Source organism: Mus musculus, chromosome X, assembly GCF_000001635.26.
Source record: "Mus musculus strain C57BL/6J chromosome X, GRCm38.p6 C57BL/6J".
Lineage (NCBI taxonomy): Eukaryota > Metazoa > Chordata > Mammalia > Rodentia > Muridae > Mus > Mus musculus.
In genome coordinates this window covers 159,902,940-159,928,190 of record NC_000086.7, presented here as the reverse complement: position 1 = coordinate 159,928,190, position 25,251 = coordinate 159,902,940, and the positions used below count along the sequence as shown (strand labels likewise).

The following is a 25,251-nucleotide window of genomic DNA, read 5'->3' as shown; positions in this document are numbered from 1 at the left end:
GGAAAGAAGCCGAGCCCAGATCCTTGTCATTGTCAGAGGGAGAGAGAACTCATCGTTGTGCAACTGTGAGAACAGTTTGTAGGGTGCCACTTAGAGGAAATGCATTAGGAAGAAAATAGCTGTTGGATAAGCAGGCTGGAGAGCAAATGGCACTGTGAGGTGATGATGCTTCCTAGTGTCTCACTGCCTTCTTCTGACCACCCAGTGGCAGGAAAATCAGTGTGACTCAGTCGGGGCAAAGCCCTGTCACTACTGCTAGGTTTTGCTACAGCAAATACATTTCACTGTTATATGGAAAGAGAAAGAGAAATAGAGGGAGGGAGGGAGGGAAGGAAGGAGGGAAGGAGGGAGGGAGGGAGGGAGGGAGGGAGAGAGAGAGAGAGAGAGAGAAAGAGAGAGAGAGAGAGAGAGAGAGAGAGAGAGAGAGAGAGAGAGAGAGAACGAACATGTACCAATGACATCCAGCCTGTACCAATGTAAGCATACCTACAGTACAAGAGGCTCTCCTTGAACCTGCCGGTATTTCTCTGCATCATACATTCACTGCCATCCCTCCATTCCCAGACTCCTCCTCCTGACTCTGTCACTGTAGGGAGTAACTATATGTTTATAGTCCCTGGTGGTCTTCTGGCCTACTGTCTGAGGGATCCTCAGGGGATCCAGAACATGACCTGCTTTCTATCATATTAAAAAAAAGCCAAAAAAACAGAAAAACTCATACAGTGAATTCATTCAAAGGACAGGGGAGAATTCGAACAGATTTGGTGATATCTATAAAGTTTCTATGCCAGGAATTAGGGTCTGGCATACAGTGGTGTGCTTAAACTCTCCACACAAAACTCCAGAGAGATGACTCAGAAACTAAGAGCACTAGAGGACCTGTGCTCTAGTCCCAGCACCCAAATGGCAAATGGCAACCTTCTGTAACTTCATTCCCAGAGGATCCAAGGCCCCCTCTTCTGGCTTCTTGCAGGCACTGCATGGTCATAGTATACAAACAAACATGCAGCCAAAACACCCATACGCATAAAATTCAAATCAAAAAACAGAAAACTTTTCTATATCCCACCTTAGAAATTTGGAAAGAGTTTGTTTCATCTTACAGCTTTTAGTCCATCATTCAGGGAAATTGGAAGAGGAAACTGGCAGCAAGTACGAAAGCAGAGGTCATAAGAGTGCTATTTAGCAGTTTGCTCCCCGTGGCTTGTTCATCCACCTTTCTTATACCACTCTGGACTAACTGTCCAGGGTTAGCACAGCATACGGTAAGCTGTGTCCTCCCACCTCAATCATCAAACAATAAAATGCATCACAGGTTTTCAGGTGGGAACATTTTTCTCAACTTAGGTTCCCTACTCTAAAATGACTCTAGTTGTGTCACATTGACATAAAACTAGCCAGCATACCCTGACCCAAACACACATTCTTAACGTAATTAAAAATAATTGCAAAATAATATTTTAAACGTCATGCCTTCATTCCAATTTGCAGAAAAGAAGGAAAGCATTAAAAGGCTTACTTAAGGCATCATTACAGAGTTTCGAAAGAAAGCACTTCAGTAATCCAAATGCAATGACCTAAGCAACCTGGCACATCTCTTACAGGCCAACACACAGAGTATCCCCTTGTACTCTTTCACTAGCTTTTTGCTTCCTTCTACAGCAATAGGGTGATGCTTTCCTTTGGTATACAAAGAGACACACACCTCATGCCAACCAGGATCCAGAGCCTTCTTTCCTGTTAAGTCGTAGTCCAGGTGCATAAGCAATCATGATGCATTAGTCAATCTGACAAAAATATTAACTTCTATGCTGCTAAGTTGGTCTCAAGAGACATAACCACCCTTCTCTAAGCGCTTAGTTTACATTTGGTACATAAATGCTTACTTAATCTTTGTCTCAACCTAAAGTGTCCCAAAGTCCTTCAATCACTCATTGCCCATGTTCCTCTAAGATCCAGGGCTCCTGAAATCACTACAAGTGGGAAAAATGCAATGCCACTGAATTGTCCTATCCTGTTCTATGATCCTCTCACCAGAGCCTCTAGTTCTCCACAGGGAGACTGCATAGTGTTAGGGTTTGAGTATGACATGTGCCCCACAGGCTCATGTGTTGAACACTTAGTTCCCACAAGATATTGCTCTTTTGGGCAGCCTATGGTAATGGGGAAAGATGGAGTCTACCTGGAGGAAATGAGTCACTGAAGGAGTGCTTTGCAGGTTATTTTATATTCTCGCCCCCATCCCAGTCTTTCTGCTTTCTGGGCGCCAGAACTGAATAGCTTTCTGACCCAATACTCCTGTTGACAAGATGTTCTGCCTAAGCACTAAGTGCTAAATGATCATGGAATAGCCCTGTCAAACCATGAGCCCAAATAAGTTCCTCCTGTCTTACTCTGTTTTGGTCAGGTATTTGGCCACAGCAACAGAGGAAGTAGCACTGGCTTGGGAGGCTACCCAACTTCTTGCTCACAACCCCATGGCCAGCTTCTAGGATCACTTCTCTTTACATCCCAAGACAATGGACAGCATCCTCTGAGAGATCTGAGCCTTAATAAACAACTTCCCTACATTCACCACCAACTAACTGAAAGGTCTGCATTGACCTCACACTCTCAGTCAGAAGCCAGAGTAAAGACTGTTGTTACCTTAGCGCTTCCAGACACCAGATAAACCCTGAAGGTTATGTCAAGCAGTCCTATCACTGAAACATCAGGATCATACCTACCACTGTCTTTCAAACGTCCCATCATTCCCTGGAGTCCACAGTATCTGCTAACAAACTGCTAAATCTGCATCTCGGTCTGTCATCGACAACCTACCCACCCCCAACACAGTGAGATCCACCTGGGAGGATACCACCTTAAAGAAGCCCAGCTTTCTTCCTCTTCTCTTGTCATCTTCTTAATCCCCTCTCTGTGATGGCCACCTGGGTGATTTTTCTTCCTCTGGTCCCTCTAATGCTTACAAGCTTCATTCATTCACCTTTAGCCATCCACTACCATGGCCTGTGGACAGATTCCTCTCCATAGCAGTCTCATCTCTAAGACAGACAGCATTAGTCTCTCCTCTGGCCACAGACTCCTGTTCTCCCTTTTCAGCTCTCACCTTACCCCACTTCTGCCTTGCCCCTAACACCTTGTGTCTGTGCTTCCCCTCCCTGGCTTCTGCAACCCCATGCCTATCCCTCATGCTTCAGGGTACTACCTGTTTCCTCCGCTCAGTGCCCATGAGCTTGCAGCAGGCAGCAGGCAACTCAGTCTTCCCCTCTCAACTCAGAGCTTCCTCATTCTTTAGAGGAAAAAGAAAACTGATTAGGTCTTAGGGCAGCGGAAGACTGACAAACCTGTTTTTGTCTAGCCTCTAGCCTGCTTGCTTCTATTTCCCTTCCTTGGAGGCAAACGCCCGCTCCTCCGGTTTCTGGTTTTCTGCCGTCTACTAAAGTCAGTTTCTAGAGCAGATGTCAACCTGGTTCTTTTCATCAAGTCCTTAGATTCTTTTCGTTGTTGTTTTGTTTTTCCTTTGGGGGCCCCTTTTGCAGAGTCTGAGGCTCTCCTCAAGCAGAGGTTTCTGAATCTGTTTTTATTGTTATTAAGTTGGTAATAGAAACTATTAAACCTATAACCCCACATAACTGCGTGTATAAGCACACACACACACACACACACAGACACACCCACTCACATGATGCAGATAGAGGAAATTAACTGAGATCTATATGAAGTTTCACGACAGGGTAGACAGAATGTTTATTGGATCACAAGCACCTTTGTTACATGTTAGGTTGCATAAGGTGGGCAAAGCCAGCTTAAAATACCATGAAAGAAAAACTGAAGAATCCCGGAGGTCCAGAGGAGAACTGAGGCAACACTTTTAGCCTAGGGAAATTTTCTTATTATCATTGAACTTTTTTTTTTGTATCTTTGGCATTCCTCCCCTCCCCCACCTTAATTTAGAGTCTCACTACAGAATCCCAACTGGCCTGAAACTTGTGATATTCTCACCTCCGTTTCCCAAGTGTCAGGATGATGACATGTGAGCCACCACTGGACTTGGGGCTCACCATTTTAAAGTTAACCCTGGGAATGATCTTTGAAGCAGTTCTTCATCCTAAAATTAACTACTCGCTGTTTAGAAATGAGAAGGCCATTCTTACCAGTGCTAAGGGATGTAAAGACCCGAGGAAGATGGCAGTCACTGTCACATCCTCACAACGGGCTTCAATTTCTTCAGACTAGACACAAACTTCTTTGACAGTGCCCTGCTAGTGTCCCTGAATAGAATTCTTGAGAACTGAACAGGAGCACTGGAGCCCTCCTCTCCCGAAGATCCCTAACAGTGCCCAGCATACAGTGGGCCCTTGATGTGCTTCTCTTTCGTGGAGATCCCTCCCCTCGGAAAGACTTACTCCTCTTGAAAGACAGAAACCTCTTCTGGAAGTACCACATGGCAGCAGCTTGCTGGCTGCTGAAGAGCCCTAGACTGGACCCAGCAGCTGACACCACAGTGCTTCCTTGTCCAGTAAGACCTGCCAACAAGGACTGTGTGTCCTTTCGCTTAATCATCTGCTGTTAGCCTGCTTGTCAGGTAAATCTTGGTGAAGATTTGTTTCATGCAGCACACTGCCCTTTCTGTAGAGGGACACTGGCCCAGAACTGCTTGACTACAGTTGGCATACTTCTACCACAAACAATTTGACAGTATAAAACAACTTTACAAACTGATATATGCCACACTTTTTCTAATGTAACTACTTAGCAAAAAGTATAACATGCATTAAGTACTAAGGTGCAGTGAGATTTTCTTTCTTTCTTATTATTACTATTATTATTATTTTGCTTCTTAAAATCCATGGAATACTAGGCTACTCTGAATATAAGGAACACATGATAAAGAGCTTGTATAGAGCCTGAGAAGGAACACAGAAGAGGCAAATGGAACAAAATATAAGCACTGGCACCCTCACTTAAAGAACTATGATATTCAACAAGTGTTTGTTAAACGAGCCGCTACCATATGCTCGACACTGTAAGGCATGTGGCAATGATGAAACACACTCTTGATCTGCTTTAAATCCAGTAAAGGAGTCTGTGGGTGGGTACATCCCAAGTGGCATAGTATCAGCCCCAGTGCCACACTAAACATGAGGTGTCAGACATTTCAAGAAGAGAGCAATAGTGAAAGATAAGAGAATACTTCCAGAGGAGGACATGGCACAGACATCAGGCTGTACCAGCAGGTGCATTAGAGGTGGTCAGAGGAGGATGGGCGAGCAACAACACAACTTGGGAAAACCTAAAACAGTGGTTTTGAGGGTGTAGACTTCACCATCATCAGCAGCAGCAGTACCTGGAAACTATTTAGAAATGCAAGTTCCAGTACTGGGGAAACCATTTACTTGGTAGTGTACTTGCCCTAGTATACACAAACCCTTGGTTCAGTTCACACCATAAGCCAGGTATGGTGCCACATGCTTATCATCCCAGCACTAGGAATGCGGAGGCAGGAGGATCAGACGTTCAAAGTCATCCTTGCACTCACAGCATCTTTAAGGACAGCATGATCTACACGAGGCCTTGCCTCAAAACCAAAAACCAAGACCAAAACCAAACCAAACCAAAACAGCAACAACAAAGAAATCAAAATGTAAATTTCCAAGTCTATTTCAGGTCTACTGAGTCAGAACCCCAGGATGGAGTCCTACAATCTGTTTTGTTTATGCGATTCTCGAGTCTGCCCAAGTTTGAGAACCACAGAGTCAAGGAAGGCAATGCCCTCCTTTCAATGGGTTAAGCAAAAACATGGGGCCTTTCCCCCATCACCACACCCTTTTCTTTTCAGACTAGTGCCTTGGGGGGGTTGGCAGTCACAGCGTGAGTAGGGGTTAAAGTATCTCTATCTTTTTATAGCTTACTCAGGTGGCAGGACAATGTTAAGAATTTGTTTCCTAATATATACATATTATAGTAATATATATATATATATATATAGAGAGAGAGAGAGAGAGAGAGACAGAGACAGAGACAGAGAGACAGAGAGAGACAGAGACAGAGACAGAGACAGAGACAAAGACAGAGACAGAGACAGAGAAAGAAAGCCCTTGTACACCCTCCTTGGTAGCCACCTTCCTACCTCACAAAGTAGATTGGAGAACTGGAGGCTAAGAAGAACTAGGCAGAGGCAGGAGGTAAATGTGACCTCTTGGGCCTGCTAGCACAGTGAGGATGACAAGCTGCCTCTAGCTTGCAAAGCTTCACCTATCCCATAACCACAGTGTTGAGGGTAACTTTCAAAGACAAGGATGTAGTGAGAATACCACTTCTTGTTTGATTAGGTCATTATAAAAAGCAGCAGGAGTATGTTAGAACATGGTATTGACTATATTGAGATGTGTGTAGTCCCTGAAGACCAACAGGATTTGGCAGTGTGTGTCCTTGGCTGTCCTTTTGCAAGCTACAACGTGATGGGTGATCTTTCTTGCTCTATATCTTCTCTCTGTTTGGATAGCTCATATTCTCTATAGCCTCTCTCTGTTTGCATAACCTTTCCCTTCTGGTGTATTAGCTTCTGGGATGAGCACAGCACTGATGTGGCTGTTGCTCAAGTTACTGGGACTTTCAGGTGGCCTTATCACACTCAAAGAGCTCTTTATCATCCATTAGAAGAGGGTATGACACATAGGGACCTGACCAGAACATTGGAGGTCATAATCCAATTCATTCTCACAAGGGCCATTTCACAGAGGCTGTGGTTCAATTGAACCTTGGTACAATAGCTACAGAATGCTAATTCACTTGCTCTAGAGATGTCCATAGCTCTGTGCTCAGCTGGGCAGACTACCTCCCACAGACAGACATGTTTTCTGTAACTCTCAGCCATCTAAGCCATGAAGTGTCTCTATTTGGTCAGTATTGGGAGGGCGCTTGTTGCTCTTCTTATTGTAAGTAAATGGGCCGTGTGACAACACAGATGAACACTGAGGAAGTGCACGGTGCAAAGTAAAAACAGCCATGCACTTTGATTCTACTTATATCAACTAATTAAGCGTTGAAATCATAGAGACAGGAAGTAGAATAATCAATTCTAGGACTACAGGAAGGCAGCAATGGTGAGACACTGTTTAATGGGTATAGAGGTGCACTTATACCAGAGGGGGAAACCTCTGGAAATGACTGTACAATGATGTGAGTATACATAATTCAAACCATGAATTTAAAATGGTTAAGATGATAAATTGTATGTTATGTGAGTTCCACCACATTTTTAAAAATTTAAGTAAACACTATTGTCTTACTGCAGTTTACACAGTTTAATAGTTAGCAAGGAAAATATTATTACTTTATAAGCACGTGTTACAGATTGGAATATTATATCTAGATGAATTTCAGTGTCTCTCTCAGTTTACAGATGGTGAAAGGTAAGTTAGAAAGAACAATTTGCAAAGAAGTGGACTAAGATTCAAGCCTAAAGGATTGCCTGCTTTCAACACAGGACCTCAGAAGCTGCACACAACGCTTACCATGCAAACAGCTTATAAGAATAGACTTCAGCATGTTGACAGACACAGGTGAAGATCTCAAGGCTACTTACTGACTTTCTCTGATGTAGCACACCAACATATATTATGCAGGTATTCAATAGTAGAAAGTTCTAGGTAAAAACTAGTAGAGATATTTCAATAGTTTCTTGTCTGTACAATTCTATAATGCACAATACCAACTCTGATTTTAGAATACCAATACATGTATTAGACAGCCAGTAAAGAACTTGACAATGAAGAAATTACCATGTTGCCAGGCATGTCTTTGAGGGTCTTAGAGTTCAGAGACACATGCCCCAGGAAAATCTGGTATGCAGCTCTTGTACTCCACACCAAGCTATGAAGAGTAGACAGAGCCTAGGGCATAGCTCAAGGGACCACAGAATAGCTAGAGTTAGAAGACACAGCTATAAGCGAGGTATGCAAAGATGCGCAAAGCCATCTAGGAGATGAAGGAGAGTATACCACCTGCATCTCCAGTCTGTAAGGCAGCTGGCCTTGTTCTGACAAATCCCAGGAAAATGCCCTGGCTTTGAGCAGGGTCTACATGACATGTGCCCAGTTCTCATCTATTGATCCTACAACCTGCACCATGTTGCTCCCCAACACCTTGCAACCACTTTCTCACTGGAAAAAAAAGTGGCTGGAATCTTTAGACAAAGCTTGGTTCTCATCCCTTCGCCAATTTTCATGATCATCCCATGCCCACCCGCCTTGGTGAGAACATGGCAGTACCTGGTGTGTGTCAGTGGGCCCACTGGTCGCTCAGGTCTTCTTGGGGGCAATGCACCAGGTCTGTTCAGAGAATTGGTCTTAGGTGGCCGAGGCTTTTTTGGTGGGATGGCAGGAACTGAAGGCTTCTGTAAATCCAGTTTTGGCTCTCTCTCTGGTCTTTCTTTAGTTCATTTTTTGAGGAAGCAAGCATGAAGAAAACAGACAGACCTCATGTCAGTGACAAAATTTAGATAATACCTTGCTTATTCCCTGCTTTAACACACACACACACACACACACACACACACACACACACACACACACACATTGATGCCATTTTTGAGAGCACCACTCACTACTTATTTATAGCCAACTTAGAAGGAGTCAGAACTCTTCTTCCTGTGATTTTGCTAGTGCTGGTCCTTCTGCCACTGACCTCTAAGCAAGCTCCTACTTAACCTTTAAAGCCTGGATAAAACATCTCCTTAAGATCCCATGCAGTGCTGGCATACAACTGATATTCCATAGATAGTTGATAAGTTTTACTATATGGCCTACATGATCTTCTACTGGGTATAGGGAAAGAGTTGCCCTTAAACTTCTCAGATAAACTTCTGAGAAGCTCATCAGCCAGGAAGAGAGGACACTGCTCAGGAAATAGCTTGTTCAGGGATCTCTACACAGATTTTGAACTTGAAAGACAGAGTGGGACTTCTCAGATTGTGGGGTCAGTTTCTAGAGTCAAGGAGCTATTTGGAAGAGCTTGAATCTAGATATGGTAGTTAAATTGGGTGATGTTCAATGGCAGTTTTAATTTTCCCATTCTCAAACTAGCCTTGCCTTGGTAGAAAAAACATTAACCCACATTCTTATTAATAAAGACTGAACTTCTGTGTGTGTGTGTGTGTGTGTGTGTGTGTGTGTGTGTGTGTGATTGAAGCACAGGTAAAATTCCTGTATTTGTCTTCAGAATACTTTTCATTGGCAAGCACAGGCATGAGACCAAGTGGCAACAACTTTCGGTGCCTCCTAGGGTACTATGAAGGTATCACTGGGCTTGTCTTCCTGTATTTCTAAAGGAACACAAACCCAAACCAGGAATTATATAAACTCAGTTTCTAGCACACTAGGGCCAGAAAAGGAGGGGCTAAGCTAAAATGTTAAGGAGAGCTAACTTCCTGGCTGTGCTACAGGGACAGTAACTTGCACTATGGCATGATATGGATTCTGGTGACATCACAGGGATGCTACGACTCAGACACTGGTTCCCTGAAGGGTCTATTGCTTCTGACTAGGGATTCTGCCTCCCCGATTCACTGTGGCATAGGACAAAGACTAAGAGGAAGACTTAGGGCTTTGTGGCAACTTGGTCAGCCAAGGAGAATGGCCGTTCATACACACATCTGTAAGGAAGTCAGTATGGGACAAGGAATGAAGTATCTTCATCATGAGCCTAGCTAGGGTACAGATATTAGAGTCCTCCATGAGGACAGAGGGTAGGTGTTTAGTTATTTCACAGCACATGCTTTTAGCAAAGAGCTGTTGATGGGGCACGCACTGAATAGCAATTTTTCCCACTAATCTCTAAAACAGGCTTGGCCTTCACAATGAGGTTCTAATGACTCAAATTTTACCTGCTCACCAAGAAAGAAAGAGGCATTGATCTTTAACAGCTTGCAATGTTGGCAAAACTTTCAGTAGGCTGATGTGAAATATTAAATTCCGCAATAAAATTTCACGAGGCCACCAAGGAGCACCTCCAGATAATTATATTCATTAATTCAGCATTTCTCTTGTGACTTCAAAATAACTGCTTTTTTAAAATGGAATTTGCTTGGCTTCCTGTTCATAATAACATAGCACTTTCCCATAAAAATGTGTGATCAGTCAAAACTTGGCCACCTAGTAAAAGGAACCCTTCCACGGCATGCAGATTTCTTTGGGAAAGACACCCAGAGTGATGGGAATCAAGCGCATCTGTTAACCTGACTGCATGAGGTTTGAAGAGACCGCTCTGCCAATGGAATTCCTAAACTCTGTCTGACGACTAGGAGACTGAGTTGCTTTTCCCAGTATGACCATCCCCCCCCCCCACCTCCACCCCTTCAATATTCCTGGCCAGGAATATGTATCTGTAATGCTATTAGCCAGAGTCAAGGGCCCAGCAGTGACCAAAGATGAGGGCTTTCATTTGTCTGAATGGTAATTTCAGCAAGTCAAGACCACCTATCAATGGTACACGAACCCCTCCCCACAAGATACTGAGAAAAGTGGAGGGATTAGATAGAAAGCATCAGATATGTGCAGGACCCTTGATGAACTTACAAACCACCAACTTTGGGGTACAGGCAAGATGGCAATAGTAGACACATCATGGAAAAGCCCTAATATGTTCAATGACTGGGCTGGTTGGTTTTGATTTGATGAAAAACTCTGTCCCTGTGAAAGTGCCACACAACCGATCACATTTCTTTCAAAGTGAGATGTTTGGAAGCAATCAAAACAAACCCGTAGTCACCATATTCCAAAGAAAAGGCAAACTGTGTGGGTAATCGGGATTAGCGCCATGACGGCTTCACAGCTTGCTGCTCAAGAGGTGCCAGTGAAGAACTGATCTCATACCTTTCTCTTCTGTTCTGTTTGGAAGGGTTTCTGGTCTTTCAGGAGGTATTTTTTTAATTTCATGTTTTCTCTCTGTGGTACCTAGGAGGTAAAAGCTAATTGCAATCAGAAAATGTTTTCTGAATTTATTTAGTTGACACATCCGCATTTAAATATTTATCAAGTATAGCAAAGGCAATAGATTTTTTCCCCCATGAGAGGGTTGCTGGTGTTATGCAGTTCTTAATTGTTCAGAAACATAGCAGAACTCATTTCTAGTCTATGTCATGAAATTGGCTTGCATAGGCAGGTGCCATGGTACGTGCCTATATATTTGGCACTTGGGAGGACAAGGCAGGATCACTACAAGTTCTAGGCCAAATAGGGAATATATAGACAGATATAGACATAGATATATGTATATAGAGAGAAACTGTGTCTTTAAGAAGAATTTGCATGCCTATAAATATTTAATTAATAAAACACCATAACTCTTTTTAAATATTTAAACACTCTTTGCCTGGACATTAAAAGTCAAAGACTATGATGAAGTAGGCATGCAGAATGTATAGAAATAATTTACTCATCAAAACATATAAATAAGGAATCATAACAAGCTTATTATATCTTATAAATAACAACAGGTTTCATAAGGATCTAGACTCTCTCTTGTTATAAACTAAGTATATAGCCAGGAATTGTTGGATAGACCTTGCATTGTGTATATTCCCTTGGCTGGAATGGGGCCAGCCTTGCAAATGTTTGGACCAGTAGTTGAAATAATTCCACCCTATTTCCAAGGTTACATTATGAGGCCATTTAGCTTACACTTTATTTGCTGGAATATTGGACATCCATATAAGAGGTCAACTACCTCAGAGAAGCCATGCAAACATACTCTGGCCTTCAGCCCCAGCTAAGCCCAGTCTCCCAGTCACTCCTAACATAGGTAGCAAAACACGCGAATGAGGCAGCCATCTCTTAGGTGGATACACCAGCATCAGCTAGTTCAGCTTTCCAAACCACTGCCCCAGGCCTGATGGAATAGAAACTAACCATTCTGGTCATGCGCTACTCACATTCTTAGCCCACAGAATCTATGGCTCTCTAAAGATCGTTATTTTATACCACAAAATTTGGAGTAGCTTCCCATACACCAGAAATATCTAGAATATAATTTTGATGAATATGCAGATTTGTTGCAGTGGTTTTCCCTAAATCCTTTCTCTGTGCCTGCATTCTTTAAGTATTACCTATTTCCCCATACACCACTTTAAATTTCTCCTTTGCTCTTATGGCCTGCCACTGCTCCCTCACCTGAGGGCCTCATCTTTGCTATTGGCCTCAGGCATACAAGAGCACTGGGAACTAGCTACAGCACAAAACAGTCCAAAGTACTCTCTGATAGACTTGAATGAGTACCTGACTGGCCACCTGACTGGCCCCATGAGTGGGTGTTAGGCATTGAAATCAGTATTATGAGGCCCCAAGAGATTAAAAAAAATTAAAATTTCATTGAACACATACTTCATATGACACAACCTTTAACGACACTATACATTAAACACTGTTTCTGATTTATATCATTTACATGCCTGGGTTCTTTTGGTAAAAGGACATTGGTAATATATCCTATCACAATAGGAATATGAATATCTATGTATTTCCTCATTACAAAGCAATTCTCAAGATACTTCAAGATAAAAGAGCAAGAAGACAAAATGCTGTTATGCATTACCCAGGAGAGATTCATTGCAAATACGATAAAATTATTTCAAAAGAATTTGTCTACCACCTACCATAAAGTCTCATTTCTAAAGACAATTCTACTATCTCTAAGAACCTGGTCTTACTTTATTCTAGGCTACCCAATTCTTAAACTGCTCAGTTGGATGCCTTGGGCTCTGACTTATTACTAAGGCCTCTAGAGAAAAGGGTCTTCAGAGAAAAAACACACGACTAGTCTATTTTAATCTTAGCACAATAAAATATTTATATAGCCAGAGCCACTAGGTGGCAAAATGAAACTGTTCAATGTTAGTGGGAATTGAGGTAGAACAGGAGGTAGAATTAATACCCAATGTTAATCTCTGTAGTTCTTAATTAGTACCCAATAAGTAAGAAAGAAATGTAATCTTAAATAGATTTTTCCTCTAAATTTGTAGTCCCTTAAAAAACTTTGATTTTTTTTAAAACAATCACTTCTTAGTTAGAAGTCATTGTAACACTTTGATACATGTATGGCATGTGGTTTGATTGTCTTTAGATCCTCTCTTGTCCCTTTCCCTCCTCACTTTGTTAACAAACCACTTAAATAGTCATTCACAAAAGGAATTTCTCTCCACAATTAAGTGTGACTATCCTAAAACAGTGTTCCATTGGGAAGCACCATCCATCATCTTTCTGTATGAGAATCCACCATGCAGGGACATCACTTCTTTGTAGTCCCTTAAAAAACTTTGATTTTTTTTAAAACAATCACTTCTTAGTTAGAAGTCATTGTAACACTTTGATACATGTATGGCATGTGGTTTGATTGTCTTTAGATCCTCTCTTGTCCCTTTCCCTCCTCACTTTGTTAACAAACCACTTAAATAGTCATTCACAAAAGGAATTTCTCTCCACAATTAAGTGTGACTATCCTAAAACAGTGTTCCATTGGGAAGCACCATCCATCATCTTTCTGTATGAGAATCCACCATGCAGGGACATCACTTCTTCCTATACTTTTCATACCTAATATCTAAACTACACAGAATGAGTGGACTAGATTTTGTTTTCAAGACTAGAAAATAATCAAGAGGGAAAGTATCTATGGCTAGAAAAACCATCTTGTTGTTGGAAGTGAAGTAAGTGCAAATTTTGGCTAACCACATAGGAAAGACAGCGAAACCCCAGCAACTCTCTGTTCATATACAATGACGCCATCCCATGGGAAACCGACCTCAGTAAGGACAATAACTGAGTCTTTGCTCCTCAAAAGCAGATTGTTTGCAAAACAAACAAACAAACAAAAAAAGACCCAGTTCATTTTCTAGTACTTCCTGGCCAATCTCTGTGAGAACCCCAATTTCTGCACTGTAGCAGAGACACGTTTTAGTGATATGAGTTCTTTCATTTATTTGTGTCTAGGAAAGACAGCAGCTCATTTAAAACCTGCCTGCTGAGACCAAATCACAACAACCCCAAAACCAGTAGTCTGTGGATCCAAAAATCTTGAATTTTAACAAAGAAAATTTGAATTTGTGCAAAAAGAAAGACGAACATTTTGTTTGCTGGACCTGAAAGGTACATTACCTGCCCCTTGTTTGACGACAGGAGCTGATGGAGGTGGCGGTTTCTTGGGTCTCTGAAAAAAAAAAATCAATCAAAATTACACATGAAACTGTTGGCAAGCTGTAGTATCACAGACAGACCACAGACATTGTTTTCTATGTACAGCGTGGACAATTTAAGGGGCCTCTCCAAAAAAAAAAGAGCAATTCTCTCTCTAGAGACACCAGCTTTCTTTTGGCACCTCTAAATAAACACTGAAGCAAATTCAATCAGCAAAACAAAACTCGGACCAACAAATGAAACACAGCTTCCCTCTTCCTAAATTTACAACAGCCTTGTAGAAAAGCTCAGTTCAGCAAAAATGGCCTGAAACCAGCAAGCACAATGGTGCCCCTAAGCTGAAGCCCATTTGCAATTAAGATTTAATCGGCTGGAGGGTGGGGAGGGGGGAGAGGGTGGGTGGGTGGAGGGACACACTCATAGAAGCAGGGGGAGGGGGATGGGATAGGGGGCTTGGGGGGGGTACCGGGAAAGGGGATAACATTTGAAATGTAAATAAAGAAAATATCCAATAAAAAAAATCTAATGAGTTGAATAACAATTGTTTTTTTGGTTCAACAAGAGTGACCATGAAGACTCAAAATTAAATCTGATGGGGTGTATGGACCCTTCAACTAAATGCAGACCAAGATTCTACTGCAGCCTGGCAAGTGTTCCCCCCCCCCAGCACGCCCCCCCCCCCGGTTTTGCCTCTTTTTATGCCGAGGAAGGAAGGTCATTTGTGAGATCTCTCATACAGTGGTTATACCTTACTACATGTGCTAAATTGGAATGGATGTGGGTTTTTTTTTAAGTGGATCACTATTTTTTTTTTATCACACATTGCTCCTCCATAGGTGATGGAAGTAGCAATGCAATCAATAGTATTCATCCCTGAACTGGTTTCAGAGTTTGTGGGCTTTTCTTTGTCATCCAAGATTGACTATAGGAGGGAGATGGACAAAAATGAACTGGCTAAACATTTCAGTGATCAGAAATCATAGCCAGGTACCATCTTGTACTGTGATGCTATAAGGGCAAGGGGGAGAGCCATCCAGTGTGATACCACTAAGGAAGGATTCGGGGAACTAAGAGGATGAGGGAGGATGCTTCACATCACCATTGACACTCCTTACTCTCTCAGGCACCATATATTTGTGGTTCTAAGAAACCTACAAAGAGTATCTTCTGGTTTTGAAAAACGTTGTAGTGTGACATTACCACAGGGACCACAAAAGGCAGACACCTAGCCCCTACTCTGGCTCACCTTTCTCTGACACAGTACTAGATTGCAGAAAGAACATGTTTCCAATAAAATCCAGAGTATACAAGACCCACAAGAACATGTGTTCTTGTCTTTATCTGTTTATGTGTTTTTATCTGAGGAGGGGCCATCATAGCATTCACGCTCTGGATTCAATACATTTTCAGCCTGATTCTTCATTAGTTACTGACTCCAGCAAATTACTCTGAGTAAAGACTATAGCATGGTAAGAAAGACAAAGGGTTCTGACAGCTGAAGATCAGTACAAATCTCTGTTATTAGATGATGACAAGCAATCTCACCTAGCACTCCTTTCTCACCAATAAATGGCCATTAATATTATCTTTCAACTTGAGAGACGATAGTTTTGCAAGAAGAGTTAGTAATCTCTGACTTGGGTAACTCATGTAGCAACTCTATGAGGAACTGGTATTAATATGCCCATGTTGCTGTTGAAATAATTGAGAGAAAGTCATTTCCCAAGGTCACCAATCTATTAAATGAAGCAACCTATTAAATAGGGTAGAGGGAACTGGAAGTAAAGCCCAGGGCTGTTTGACCCATAGCACACTGCTAACCACTATGAAGGCCCAGTGCTGGAGAACAGCCATGAGGCAGGCATAATAGCATACACACGGAATTCATCAAAGCACAGGCAACAGTACGATGGTCAGATTGCAAGGAGGAAATAGTTATCAAATGGCAGCTACAGGATGAGCTCACCTATGCTCTAACATGCAAAAAAAAGGTAGAACGAGTGGAAAAGAAGTCTCTTTAAAGTGGTGGTTTCTGACTAGCACTTGGGTATGTTTCCTCCTTGATATTTCCCTGTGCTGTATGCATAAGCAGACAATGATCTTTATTAGGAAAAAGCAAGCTGCTCTCGGGGCCTCTTGCCCTTGAATACAGGCCCTGTACTGAGTGGGTGTGTTTGTGACTCAGGCTCTCTCAGTACTCTATTCCCTTTGTCAGCTTTTTCCAGTTCCCTATTAACGCTGTCCTGCGTCCTCCTCTGTCTTGGTATAAACTAGTTTGGGAATGGATATATGTTTTACCTAATGAAGTTATTGCTGAGACCTTGCCATTTAATCTTCCTTGACCCCAGGATCAGAGGTACTGCTTAGTCATGAAACTGACAACACCCTATGGCCTAATTCTTCCTTGCCAAGTCCCAACAATGCCTATTTCTGGATGTCTTTCTCCATCCTTGCTGGTTTGAAATACTCTTCATTTTTTTAAAAAAAAAGTTCTTTTCCTTATTTTTGTGCACATGGTAACGTGTGTGAGCTTGCACACGTATGCCACAACGTGTGCAGAGATCAGAGGACAGCTTCTGGAGAGTAGTCTGTCTCTCTCTCTCTCTCTCTCTCTCTCTCTCTCTCTCTCTCTCTCTCTCCTTCCACTCTGTGGATCCTAGGGATCAAACTCAAGCACTTTTCCTGGCTGAGCTATCTCTCTGGCCCTAGTTTAAAATAATCTATAAACAATCTCACAGAAGCCTCTGTAGTAGAAGCTGTTACCCCAGAGACCTTGCCTCAAAATACGTGGGGAAAGAAAAAATAAAAAAGGTAATGACAATTTCAAACTATCACACTTTCTGTGATTACTGGGCCATGTAAAAACAAAACCAAGCCAAAACCAAAACCTCTTGATGTGTAAGGTTTGGACTGCAGCCGATACATGAAATGTGTCATGGAAGGAATTGGGTGGAAGAAAAAGAAGAGACGACAAAGGAGGGTGAGAGAGAGGATGGAAAATTTTGTAATAACAGACAGTGTGAAAAGTGGTCCCAAAAAGTATGCCTGTGAGCGTGGCAACAGGAGGGGGCGGGGTCTGCATTTATGAGGAGTGTCATGACCACTGCAGAGGCGGATAGGATTGAAAAGAAAGGGCTAGTTTGCAAGCCATGAGCTGTCAGTACTGGATAGGTACCAGCTAGCAGAGGGAGTTTATTCTCCCCACCCCCACCCCATCCTGCTTTTGGACTGAGTCCACTTTCTCTGGTTTCAGTAAGTTCAACTGATTATAATTACATCATTTCACTCTTCCCTTTCCCCCTCCAAACCCTCCCACATCCCCCTCCTTGCACTTTCAAGACCCATATGGCTCTAGACTAACTCCTCAAAACTTGGAAGTACTGCACATGGGCCTACTTTTGTATTTTAATATGCCAAACTGGGTGACGAGGACAGAAAAAGCAGAGCAGCAAATCACCAGCAAAAATGTGGCAATAATAAAGAAACACAGCAGTTGCTGATTCTCGAAGAAACAGAGATGAACAGACCCCAGAGTTGCTTTTCTTCAAAATGTTCAACTGTGGCTGGAAGAAGGCAATGGCATGAGGTTCAGCAGTAGGTCTAGGGATCCTCTGTGGAGTTTAACAGCTACATACAAACTAGCTCCTTCAACTCAGGCGAGCATTTAAAGTTCTGCATTTTTAGAATCAATCATTCCATTTATTCTCTCATCCCTCTCTCCCTGGTGAAAGACCAAAACCCCAGTTCCAAACTTGGGTGGCTTTAGGCTGCTTGACTTCTAGGTAAGAGCTGAAAACAGAGCAGTGGATGTGGGGCCATGAGTATAGGAGGAACCACCCCCCGCCCCCGCCATGGTGATGATGCTCAGGGGGACTGCAACAATCAGCTGGTAGCCAAGGGAGTCTAAAAACCTTATCACTCACTGTCTAGGCATAGAGAATTAATTTTTTTAAAAAACCAACAAGAAAATACCAGTAACAATAAAACCCAGAGAGGCAACATTTCCTGATTTGTTGTGGAGTCTAAAGCCTTCTGTGACCTCATGTATTTAGGGCACATAGATCTAAGTATGTGTATGCTCACCTCTGACTGCATATGCTTCAAACGGAAATAACCTGCCATCCTTCAAAGGACAAACCAGCTATATTTGATTATTACCATTACAGTACCAGGAAGGAAACATATCTGAAGGTTCCAGAGTATGGATAACAGGAAGGCAAACTGCTTCCTGCTGAAGGATTTCAAAACTGACTCTGCCCCTTGTTTGACAAGACTTGCCTGTTCCAACCCAAGGAGCTCGTCATCTGGCTCAACTGCTTTCTCCTGGCAGGAACTGTCATCTGTGGCTTTGCACTATGAACTAGTTTATAGCTCCTCCCCTCCAAACCACTGAGATATGCTTTGCTAAAAATAGTCTGAGGACAGGTCCTGATGGTTCGTTAGATAGAAGGAGATGGCTTAGCCAGTTTGATGTTGCTGTAGAACACCTAAATCTGAGTAATTTATGAAGAAACGAAGTTTATTTGGGTTCTTCATTCTGAAAGTCCAAAAATGCAGTGTTAGCTTCTGATTGGCTTATAATAAGGGTTTTCTACAACTTCGACTCCTGCCAGAAAGTGGGAGGGGCAGAAAGTACAGGTAGAAACAGCCCACATACAAGAAAACCCGAAGTGTGGTGCAGGATTGCAACCTATTTTCATGAAAACTAATTCAGTCTCAAGAAAATTAACACCGAGCGTGGTGGCGCACACCTTTAATCCCAGCACTTGGGAGGCAGAGGCAGGCAAATTTCTGAGTTTGAGGCCAGCCTGGTCTGCAAAGTGAGTTCCAGGACAGCCAGGGCTATACAGAGAAACCCTGTCTCACAAATCCAAAAAAAAAAAAAAGGGAAAGGAAAAGGAACGGAAAGGAAAGGAAAGAAAAGGAAAGGAAAGGAAAGGAAAGGGAAGAAAAGAAAGGGAAGAAAAGAAAAGAAAAAATTAGTCAGGTGTCTTCAATAATATACTAACCAGTGGTACTGGGAGGAGTAGAGAGAGGAAAAACTATGGTCAGGATATAATGCTACCAAGCTCCAACACAAATTTGAACAGAGCTCAAGCCTATTTAAATCCTAATACAGAATCAGAGCTTGGTTAGGGGAAGAGGTAAACAAAGTGTAGCTCAGATCTTTAGCAACTTTGGACCTTAGAAAACATCTTCATGTATCATGCTAAGATGTGAGACTGGAAAGGCTACAAATGGGTTTTTCCAGACCAGGGCACCCATCACAATTGTAGAGAAAGATGGGAGGCTCTGTCCTGCTATTACTGTGCCAATGTATCTGGAGGACCCACTACACTTTGAAAGCATGGAGCTAGGACAACAATCTGAGTGACATTAATGTCTATAACTGCTCCTCTGTACCTTCTAGAGTTCAAACAACTAGCTGCACTGTCATCTGCACAGGAGATGCCTGGGAACCATCATATAACCTCCTCTCAGGAGAATCTCTTGCTGGTTTCCTATCTCAGTCTCTAGCCACATTGTATGCATCTGTAGTCTCTCTTATGGTTGGGTCAATCTCATGCATGGCCTATTAGGGTCATCTAGGCTCTGTAATAGAGCTTCTTCCTAATAGGTTATCTCAGCACACCCCTTTATTCCATTCAGCCCACCCTGCAAGTAAGAACTTAATTATATATCCAGATCCTATGTCTAGTGGAAGGACCTGGGCATCCCTTTGTCTAGATAGTGGAATGTGACAGGAGCAAGCTTTATGAATTCCCTCTTCCTTCTTCCTTTTCTTTTATACTAGTACAAAAGGGAACAATGGACAGGAAAGAAAGCGCATAAGAAAAAGTAGGCATATTTGACACAATACCAAAACACAAAGAGATCCTATTATCTGCCAATTTTATACCATATACACTATAGTTATGATGAAGGAGAAGCTTGGGGTACACCAGCTCAAAGAAGTTCCAACTGGAAAATGAAATATAAGCCCTATAGACAAGAATATGACAAATGAGATGTTCAACTGGGAGAACTGTAAATACTGCTGGGGAAGGAAGAGGTGATACCATCTGGGGAAAACCACTGAGGCTTTATCAAATAGGTGACATAAAAACAGCTTGACTTCTGTATTTGCCAGGCACTAGCATAGCCTCACAAGAGACAGCTATATCATGTCAGCAAAATCTTGCTGGCATATGCAATAGTGTCTGCATTTGGTGGCTGATTATGGGATGGATCCCGGGGTGGGGCAGTCTCTGCATGGTCCTTCCTTCAGTCTCAGCTACAAACTTTGTCTTTGTAACTCCTTACATGGGTATTTTGTTCCCCATTCTAAGGAGGGACAAAGTATCCACACTTTGGTCTTCCTTCTTCTTGAGTTTCATGTGTTTTGCAAATTGTATCTTGGGTATTCTAAGTTTCTGGGCTAATATCCACTTATCTATTGGATGCAACACAGGGCTCCCAAAAGAGGAGCTAGAGAAAGTACCCAAGGAGCTGAAAAGGTCTGCAACCCTATAGGTGGAACAACAATATGAACTAACCAGTACCCCCAGAACTCGTGTCTCTAGCTGCATATGTAGCAGAAGATGGCCTAGTAGGCTATCAATGGGAGGAGAGGCCCTTGGTCTTGTGAAGATTATATACCTCAGTACAGGGGAATGCCAGGGTCAGGAAGCAGGAGTGGGTGGGTTGGAAAGCAGGGTAGGGGATGGTATAGGGGACTTGCAGGATAGCATTTGAATTGTAAATCAAGAAAATATCTAATAAAAATTGTTTAAATAAAAAAAAACAGCTTGACAAATTCAATTCCTGTGTATGAGACCACTCAGAGAAACTAAATACATGAGACAGATATGCTGTAAGGGGATTATTTTCCTAAAACTGGTTATATGGGGGGGCATATATTTAATTTTTTATTGGCCACATTTAGAATGTAGAAAAATTACAGGAGATCTCTGAGGGCTAATGGACATGCCTAGGGATGAGAAAAATATTGGCTAAGAACAAATTTACAAACTGGGTTGTCATTATATGGGAGCTCCTAAGAACTTGGCAAAGAGAAAAGTAGCCAGAAATAATGCTATAAAACTCATCTGTGGTGGATTAAGCATCATGGAAACTCCTTTTTTATAAAAGTTTGAAATCTGCAAAGTTGCTTGATCTAGAACAAATTTATGAGGATGTATAGGCACAGAACTATAACTGAGAATGTGGGAAATCACAGGATCATATCAGAGTGCCTAGAGGTTGGTATGAATAGGAAGGATCTGGTCAGTGGTTATTATAAAAGATCTATTCATTCACTTATTCGTTTGTTCGTTCGTTCACTCATTCTCTGCCTGCCTGCCTGTCTCTTTGTGTGTATGTTTCTCCCTGCCAGCTTCTCACACACGTGTACACACCTGTGCAGTCACATGGAGGTCAGAAAAGATCATTGGGTGCCTGCTGACATCACTCTCCACCTATTCCCTTTGAGATGGAGTCTCATGTTTCCTTGGATAGGTTGGAAAGCCAGCAACCTCTGGAGATCCTCTTGTCTCTGTCCCTCTCAGAATTGGAGTTACAGGCATATGAAAGATGCTTGGCTTAACTTTGTCTGTTTTTGTTGAGACATGGCTTCATATATCCTAAGCTGAGTTCAAACTCAATATATAGCCACAGATGAACTTCTTATCCTCTTGCCTCTATCTCCTGAGCGCTGGGATTATAGATGTGCAACACCTTACCTAGACTATGTAGTGTTGGGGATCAAATTTAGGACTCTGCATTCTGGACAAGCACTATGCCAATTGAACTGCAATCCCAGACCCTGGTTAGTGGTTAATATGGAAAAAAAAACACTGCTGTCAAAGCCAACAGAACAGTGATCTTGTAACAACTGGGTTTAGCCGAACTCAGCACATGGCTCCCTTGGCAAACCTTCTCCTTCCATGTGTGAAGAGGGCCTCAAGCCATACCTGCCTGGCTTTTTCCAAGAAACGTTCATTCCTCTCACATGGAGAGCCTTCCAAGAGAAAGCTGGAGTTGTTGTTGTTGTTGTTGTGAAACCTGGATCCTAAGAAATTAGACCCACAGTGGTGGGGGCAAATGCCCAGGGCAGGCAGACCCATGTCTTCAAGACTGCCTTGCACTTCTCAGTCGCTGTAAGCTGTCAGCCTGCTGCTGCCTGTATAAGCCTGGGAGCAGGCAAAGTGAGGCTGAGTCACAGTGGCAGAGGCAGACATCTTCATGGCAGGTTTCTAAGTCCCTGTGGCTGAGAAGCAAATGGTTCACTGTGGTATATTCACTGGGGAAACCCTTGGGGGAGCCTTAGAGGTGTCCATTTGCGACATGGCACCAACTCCAAAGAGCCTCTTCAGGGAACATGCTCTAGAATGGGCCTGCAGTGTCTGGTAATCTGCCTTCTTCTCTTAGAAGGTACACAGCCTGAGATATTCCTGAAACACTACCCTTCAAAGGACAGTCTTTCCAAAGATTGAACCTAACCTTTGTCTCTTTCTAATGGTGTCAGGATGCTGTCCCTGCTATTCTAAAAATCAGTCCTAGCTCCTTGTTACACTTCACTCACAATGACAGCGCATGCACCTTGCTTCATTAGAGCTCTCAGAATATTTCATCTTTCCATCCTGATGCTCAATTGTACAGTCAAGGCTCAAAATAAACAGTGATTGCATCTAGGTTCTCTCCTAAATAGCTTACATAACTGCTTTAAAATATGCACCACGAGATCAATGGACATCCTCTCCTGGAATGCCTTGAGGAAAAGCCACAGAATGCTTGCCATGCTGGAGAGAGACTCTGTTCTCAGGAAGAAAGTCCACCAGGAATTGCAAAGGGCCTGATAGTGACTCTCTGGAGTCTACATCCTGGCAGACAAGATGCCAGACTCAAAAGCATGCCCTGATGATACCTGCTGAGTCAAGAAGCCTGCTGCGGAAGACTTGCTTCTGTCTATCGGGATCATTGCAGACTGGGGTGGATGACTGTAACCCTAGTCACTGGTGAGACAAGATGACATCTGCTGAAATTGGTGGCAGAATGTTTCAGACACCATAACCCATGCAGCATCTTCATCTTAATAATTCTAATCATCTTTATACTGTCAATTCAGAAAGTGGCATCTCCTGGCCAGACCATATTGTCATCAACTCACCAGTATTCTAGGTGTAGCAAAAAAAAAAAAGGCTGGCATAGCAACGGGTGCACAGCTATCCCATTGGTTTTGTAAGCCAGCAGGGATGAAAAAGGGATTTTCTACTTTGAAATTTCAAAAAACCCAAATGTCACATTAGACAATACCTTTTCAGCTATCTGAAAATTACTTTTCAGTTATCTGACAGGTATGACTATTGTATCCCTAAAACTGAGTTTTCTGCTTTGTGAGGATGAAGTTTAAAAAAGAGATGATGGCTGCTTATCTGGGGTTGCAGAGATGCCCATGGGGCTCTACAAAATATGCACACCTCAACAAGGAGGCCATGCCATGCCCTCTCAGCACAAACAACTTTACTCTCCTGTGGCAGTTACTTCCCTTAATATCTTATGTAACAAAGAGCTTCTAGAACAGTACACTATACATAGAGTCTCTCTCGTATGAGTGAATTCATGGTCCCAACAAAATAAGACCAAGAATTTAAAGGCAGAGCACCACAAGAGAGCCAACTGTGGGTTTTCCTCATTTGTCAGAAAAAAATGGTCTAGTGTTTACCTTAGTCTTCAGAAACATGCTCCTGTCACCCTAAAAATGACAAATTATATGAAGGAAGGCATATGTTGCTTAGCTATAGTTAGTCATTCCATGATGTAAATATATAATAACCTTTTGGCATCTGTGTTTGAGTGATTACATGATCTCTTATGGACATAAAGATCCACTGGTACTATGGCCCTTTATCTAATGGTATACTGCTTATACATAACCTAGTCCCTATTTACTGTAAAATCACATTTAGATTACTTATAAGTGGCTGCTACAGGGCATTGTTAGGGAATAATTCTTTAAGTTTGTGTATGTTCAGCACAGACAAATTTTTAAAACCTTTCCAGTCTATGGCTGGTTCAACTATGGATATGGGGGGGGGGCCTGTGGATACTTCAAAACATCATTTTACATGGTCAATACCTGCAATTTGATCTTGCAGCTTTCCTTTAAAAAACGTAAATGCTACTGCCTCAGTCTGAACTAATTAGATAATAAAACCTAGCAGAGTGGCCAAAGGAGGGGGACTCACAACAAAGGATTTTCTAGATTCAAAGATGGGCAAAGAAGGGTACCACACGCCATGTGGATGGACCCGTGCTCCACTCACTGAGGCCCAGCCACAGGGAGAATCCTTCAGAAAGCCTTGCAGGCCAGCCCTGCTGCCCAACTCTGAGTCAACAAGGCCAGGAACCGTATGCTTCATCTCTATTTATCTACCATGAAGGCCAACCCAGGCCAGCCCAGGGAAAAGTTTCCAAAAATACTGAAGGAATGACTGAAAACTCAAACACAATCATGAGGCAACAGATCCAGGAAACATATGAGAAACAGCATGAAGAGTGTGTCATTCTTTGCTTGGTTATCTCTATAAGTACATTTTACATGTTACTGGGTATCTTTTTAATGGCTACTCATCAAAATTCTTAGCCTCATTTAGATTCCCAGGGAAATTAACCAAGAAAATCAAGATACCGAGTTGATTTGGTCAGCTGAAGCAAAAAGAACCAGAGTTACTATTTTAGCATTATATCATAGTTGTGGCTAGCTTCCCCCTACCCTTACAGATAGTAATTATAACTACTAGAATGGTTAATATGTACAGGAAAATTTACCCACTACTGGATACAGTTTGAGGCATCTCCCAAGATTATGCCCTTAGATCACCAAATGAGTTTAAAATCCAAGGCCATGCTTGTTAATACATTTTAATAGCTTTGTTTCTTGGACTGTTTAACGTGAAAAATATGTTGTAGTCTATATACCTATCAGTCCCTCTTGGTATTTGAACCAAAGCTCAGGAGAGTCTAAATCCTACTTCTTCAGGCTTTTTTGGAACCCTGATGCTCAAAGTGTGATCAAAGGACC

The 25,251-nt window shown here is 42.4% G+C and overlaps 1 protein-coding gene across 19 annotated transcripts in view; it reads right to left on the bottom strand.

The window, feature by feature from the left end:
• The window catches only part of Sh3kbp1 (SH3-domain kinase binding protein 1), a 349,029-nt gene that overhangs the window by 47,730 nt on the left and 276,048 nt on the right, over nt 1-25,251 (bottom strand). For 17 of the 19 annotated variants that reach the window (NR_110969.1, XM_006528928.4, XM_006528926.4 and 14 more), the window contains 3 exons: nt 14,151-14,202; nt 10,875-10,955; nt 8,274-8,433 (listed from right to left, as the gene is read on the bottom strand). Coding sequence is in view for 16 of the 19 variants with exons in the window: in XM_006528928.4 (XP_006528991.1) it covers nt 8,274-8,433; nt 10,875-10,955; nt 14,151-14,202 (293 nt within the window). In the remaining 3 variants the exon portion in view is untranslated. Of the gene's footprint in view, nt 1-3,205; nt 3,295-8,273; nt 8,434-10,874; nt 10,956-14,150; nt 14,203-25,251 lie in introns of those variants that run through there. The other 2 variants (NR_110970.1, XM_030251433.1) reach the window with 2 other exon arrangements.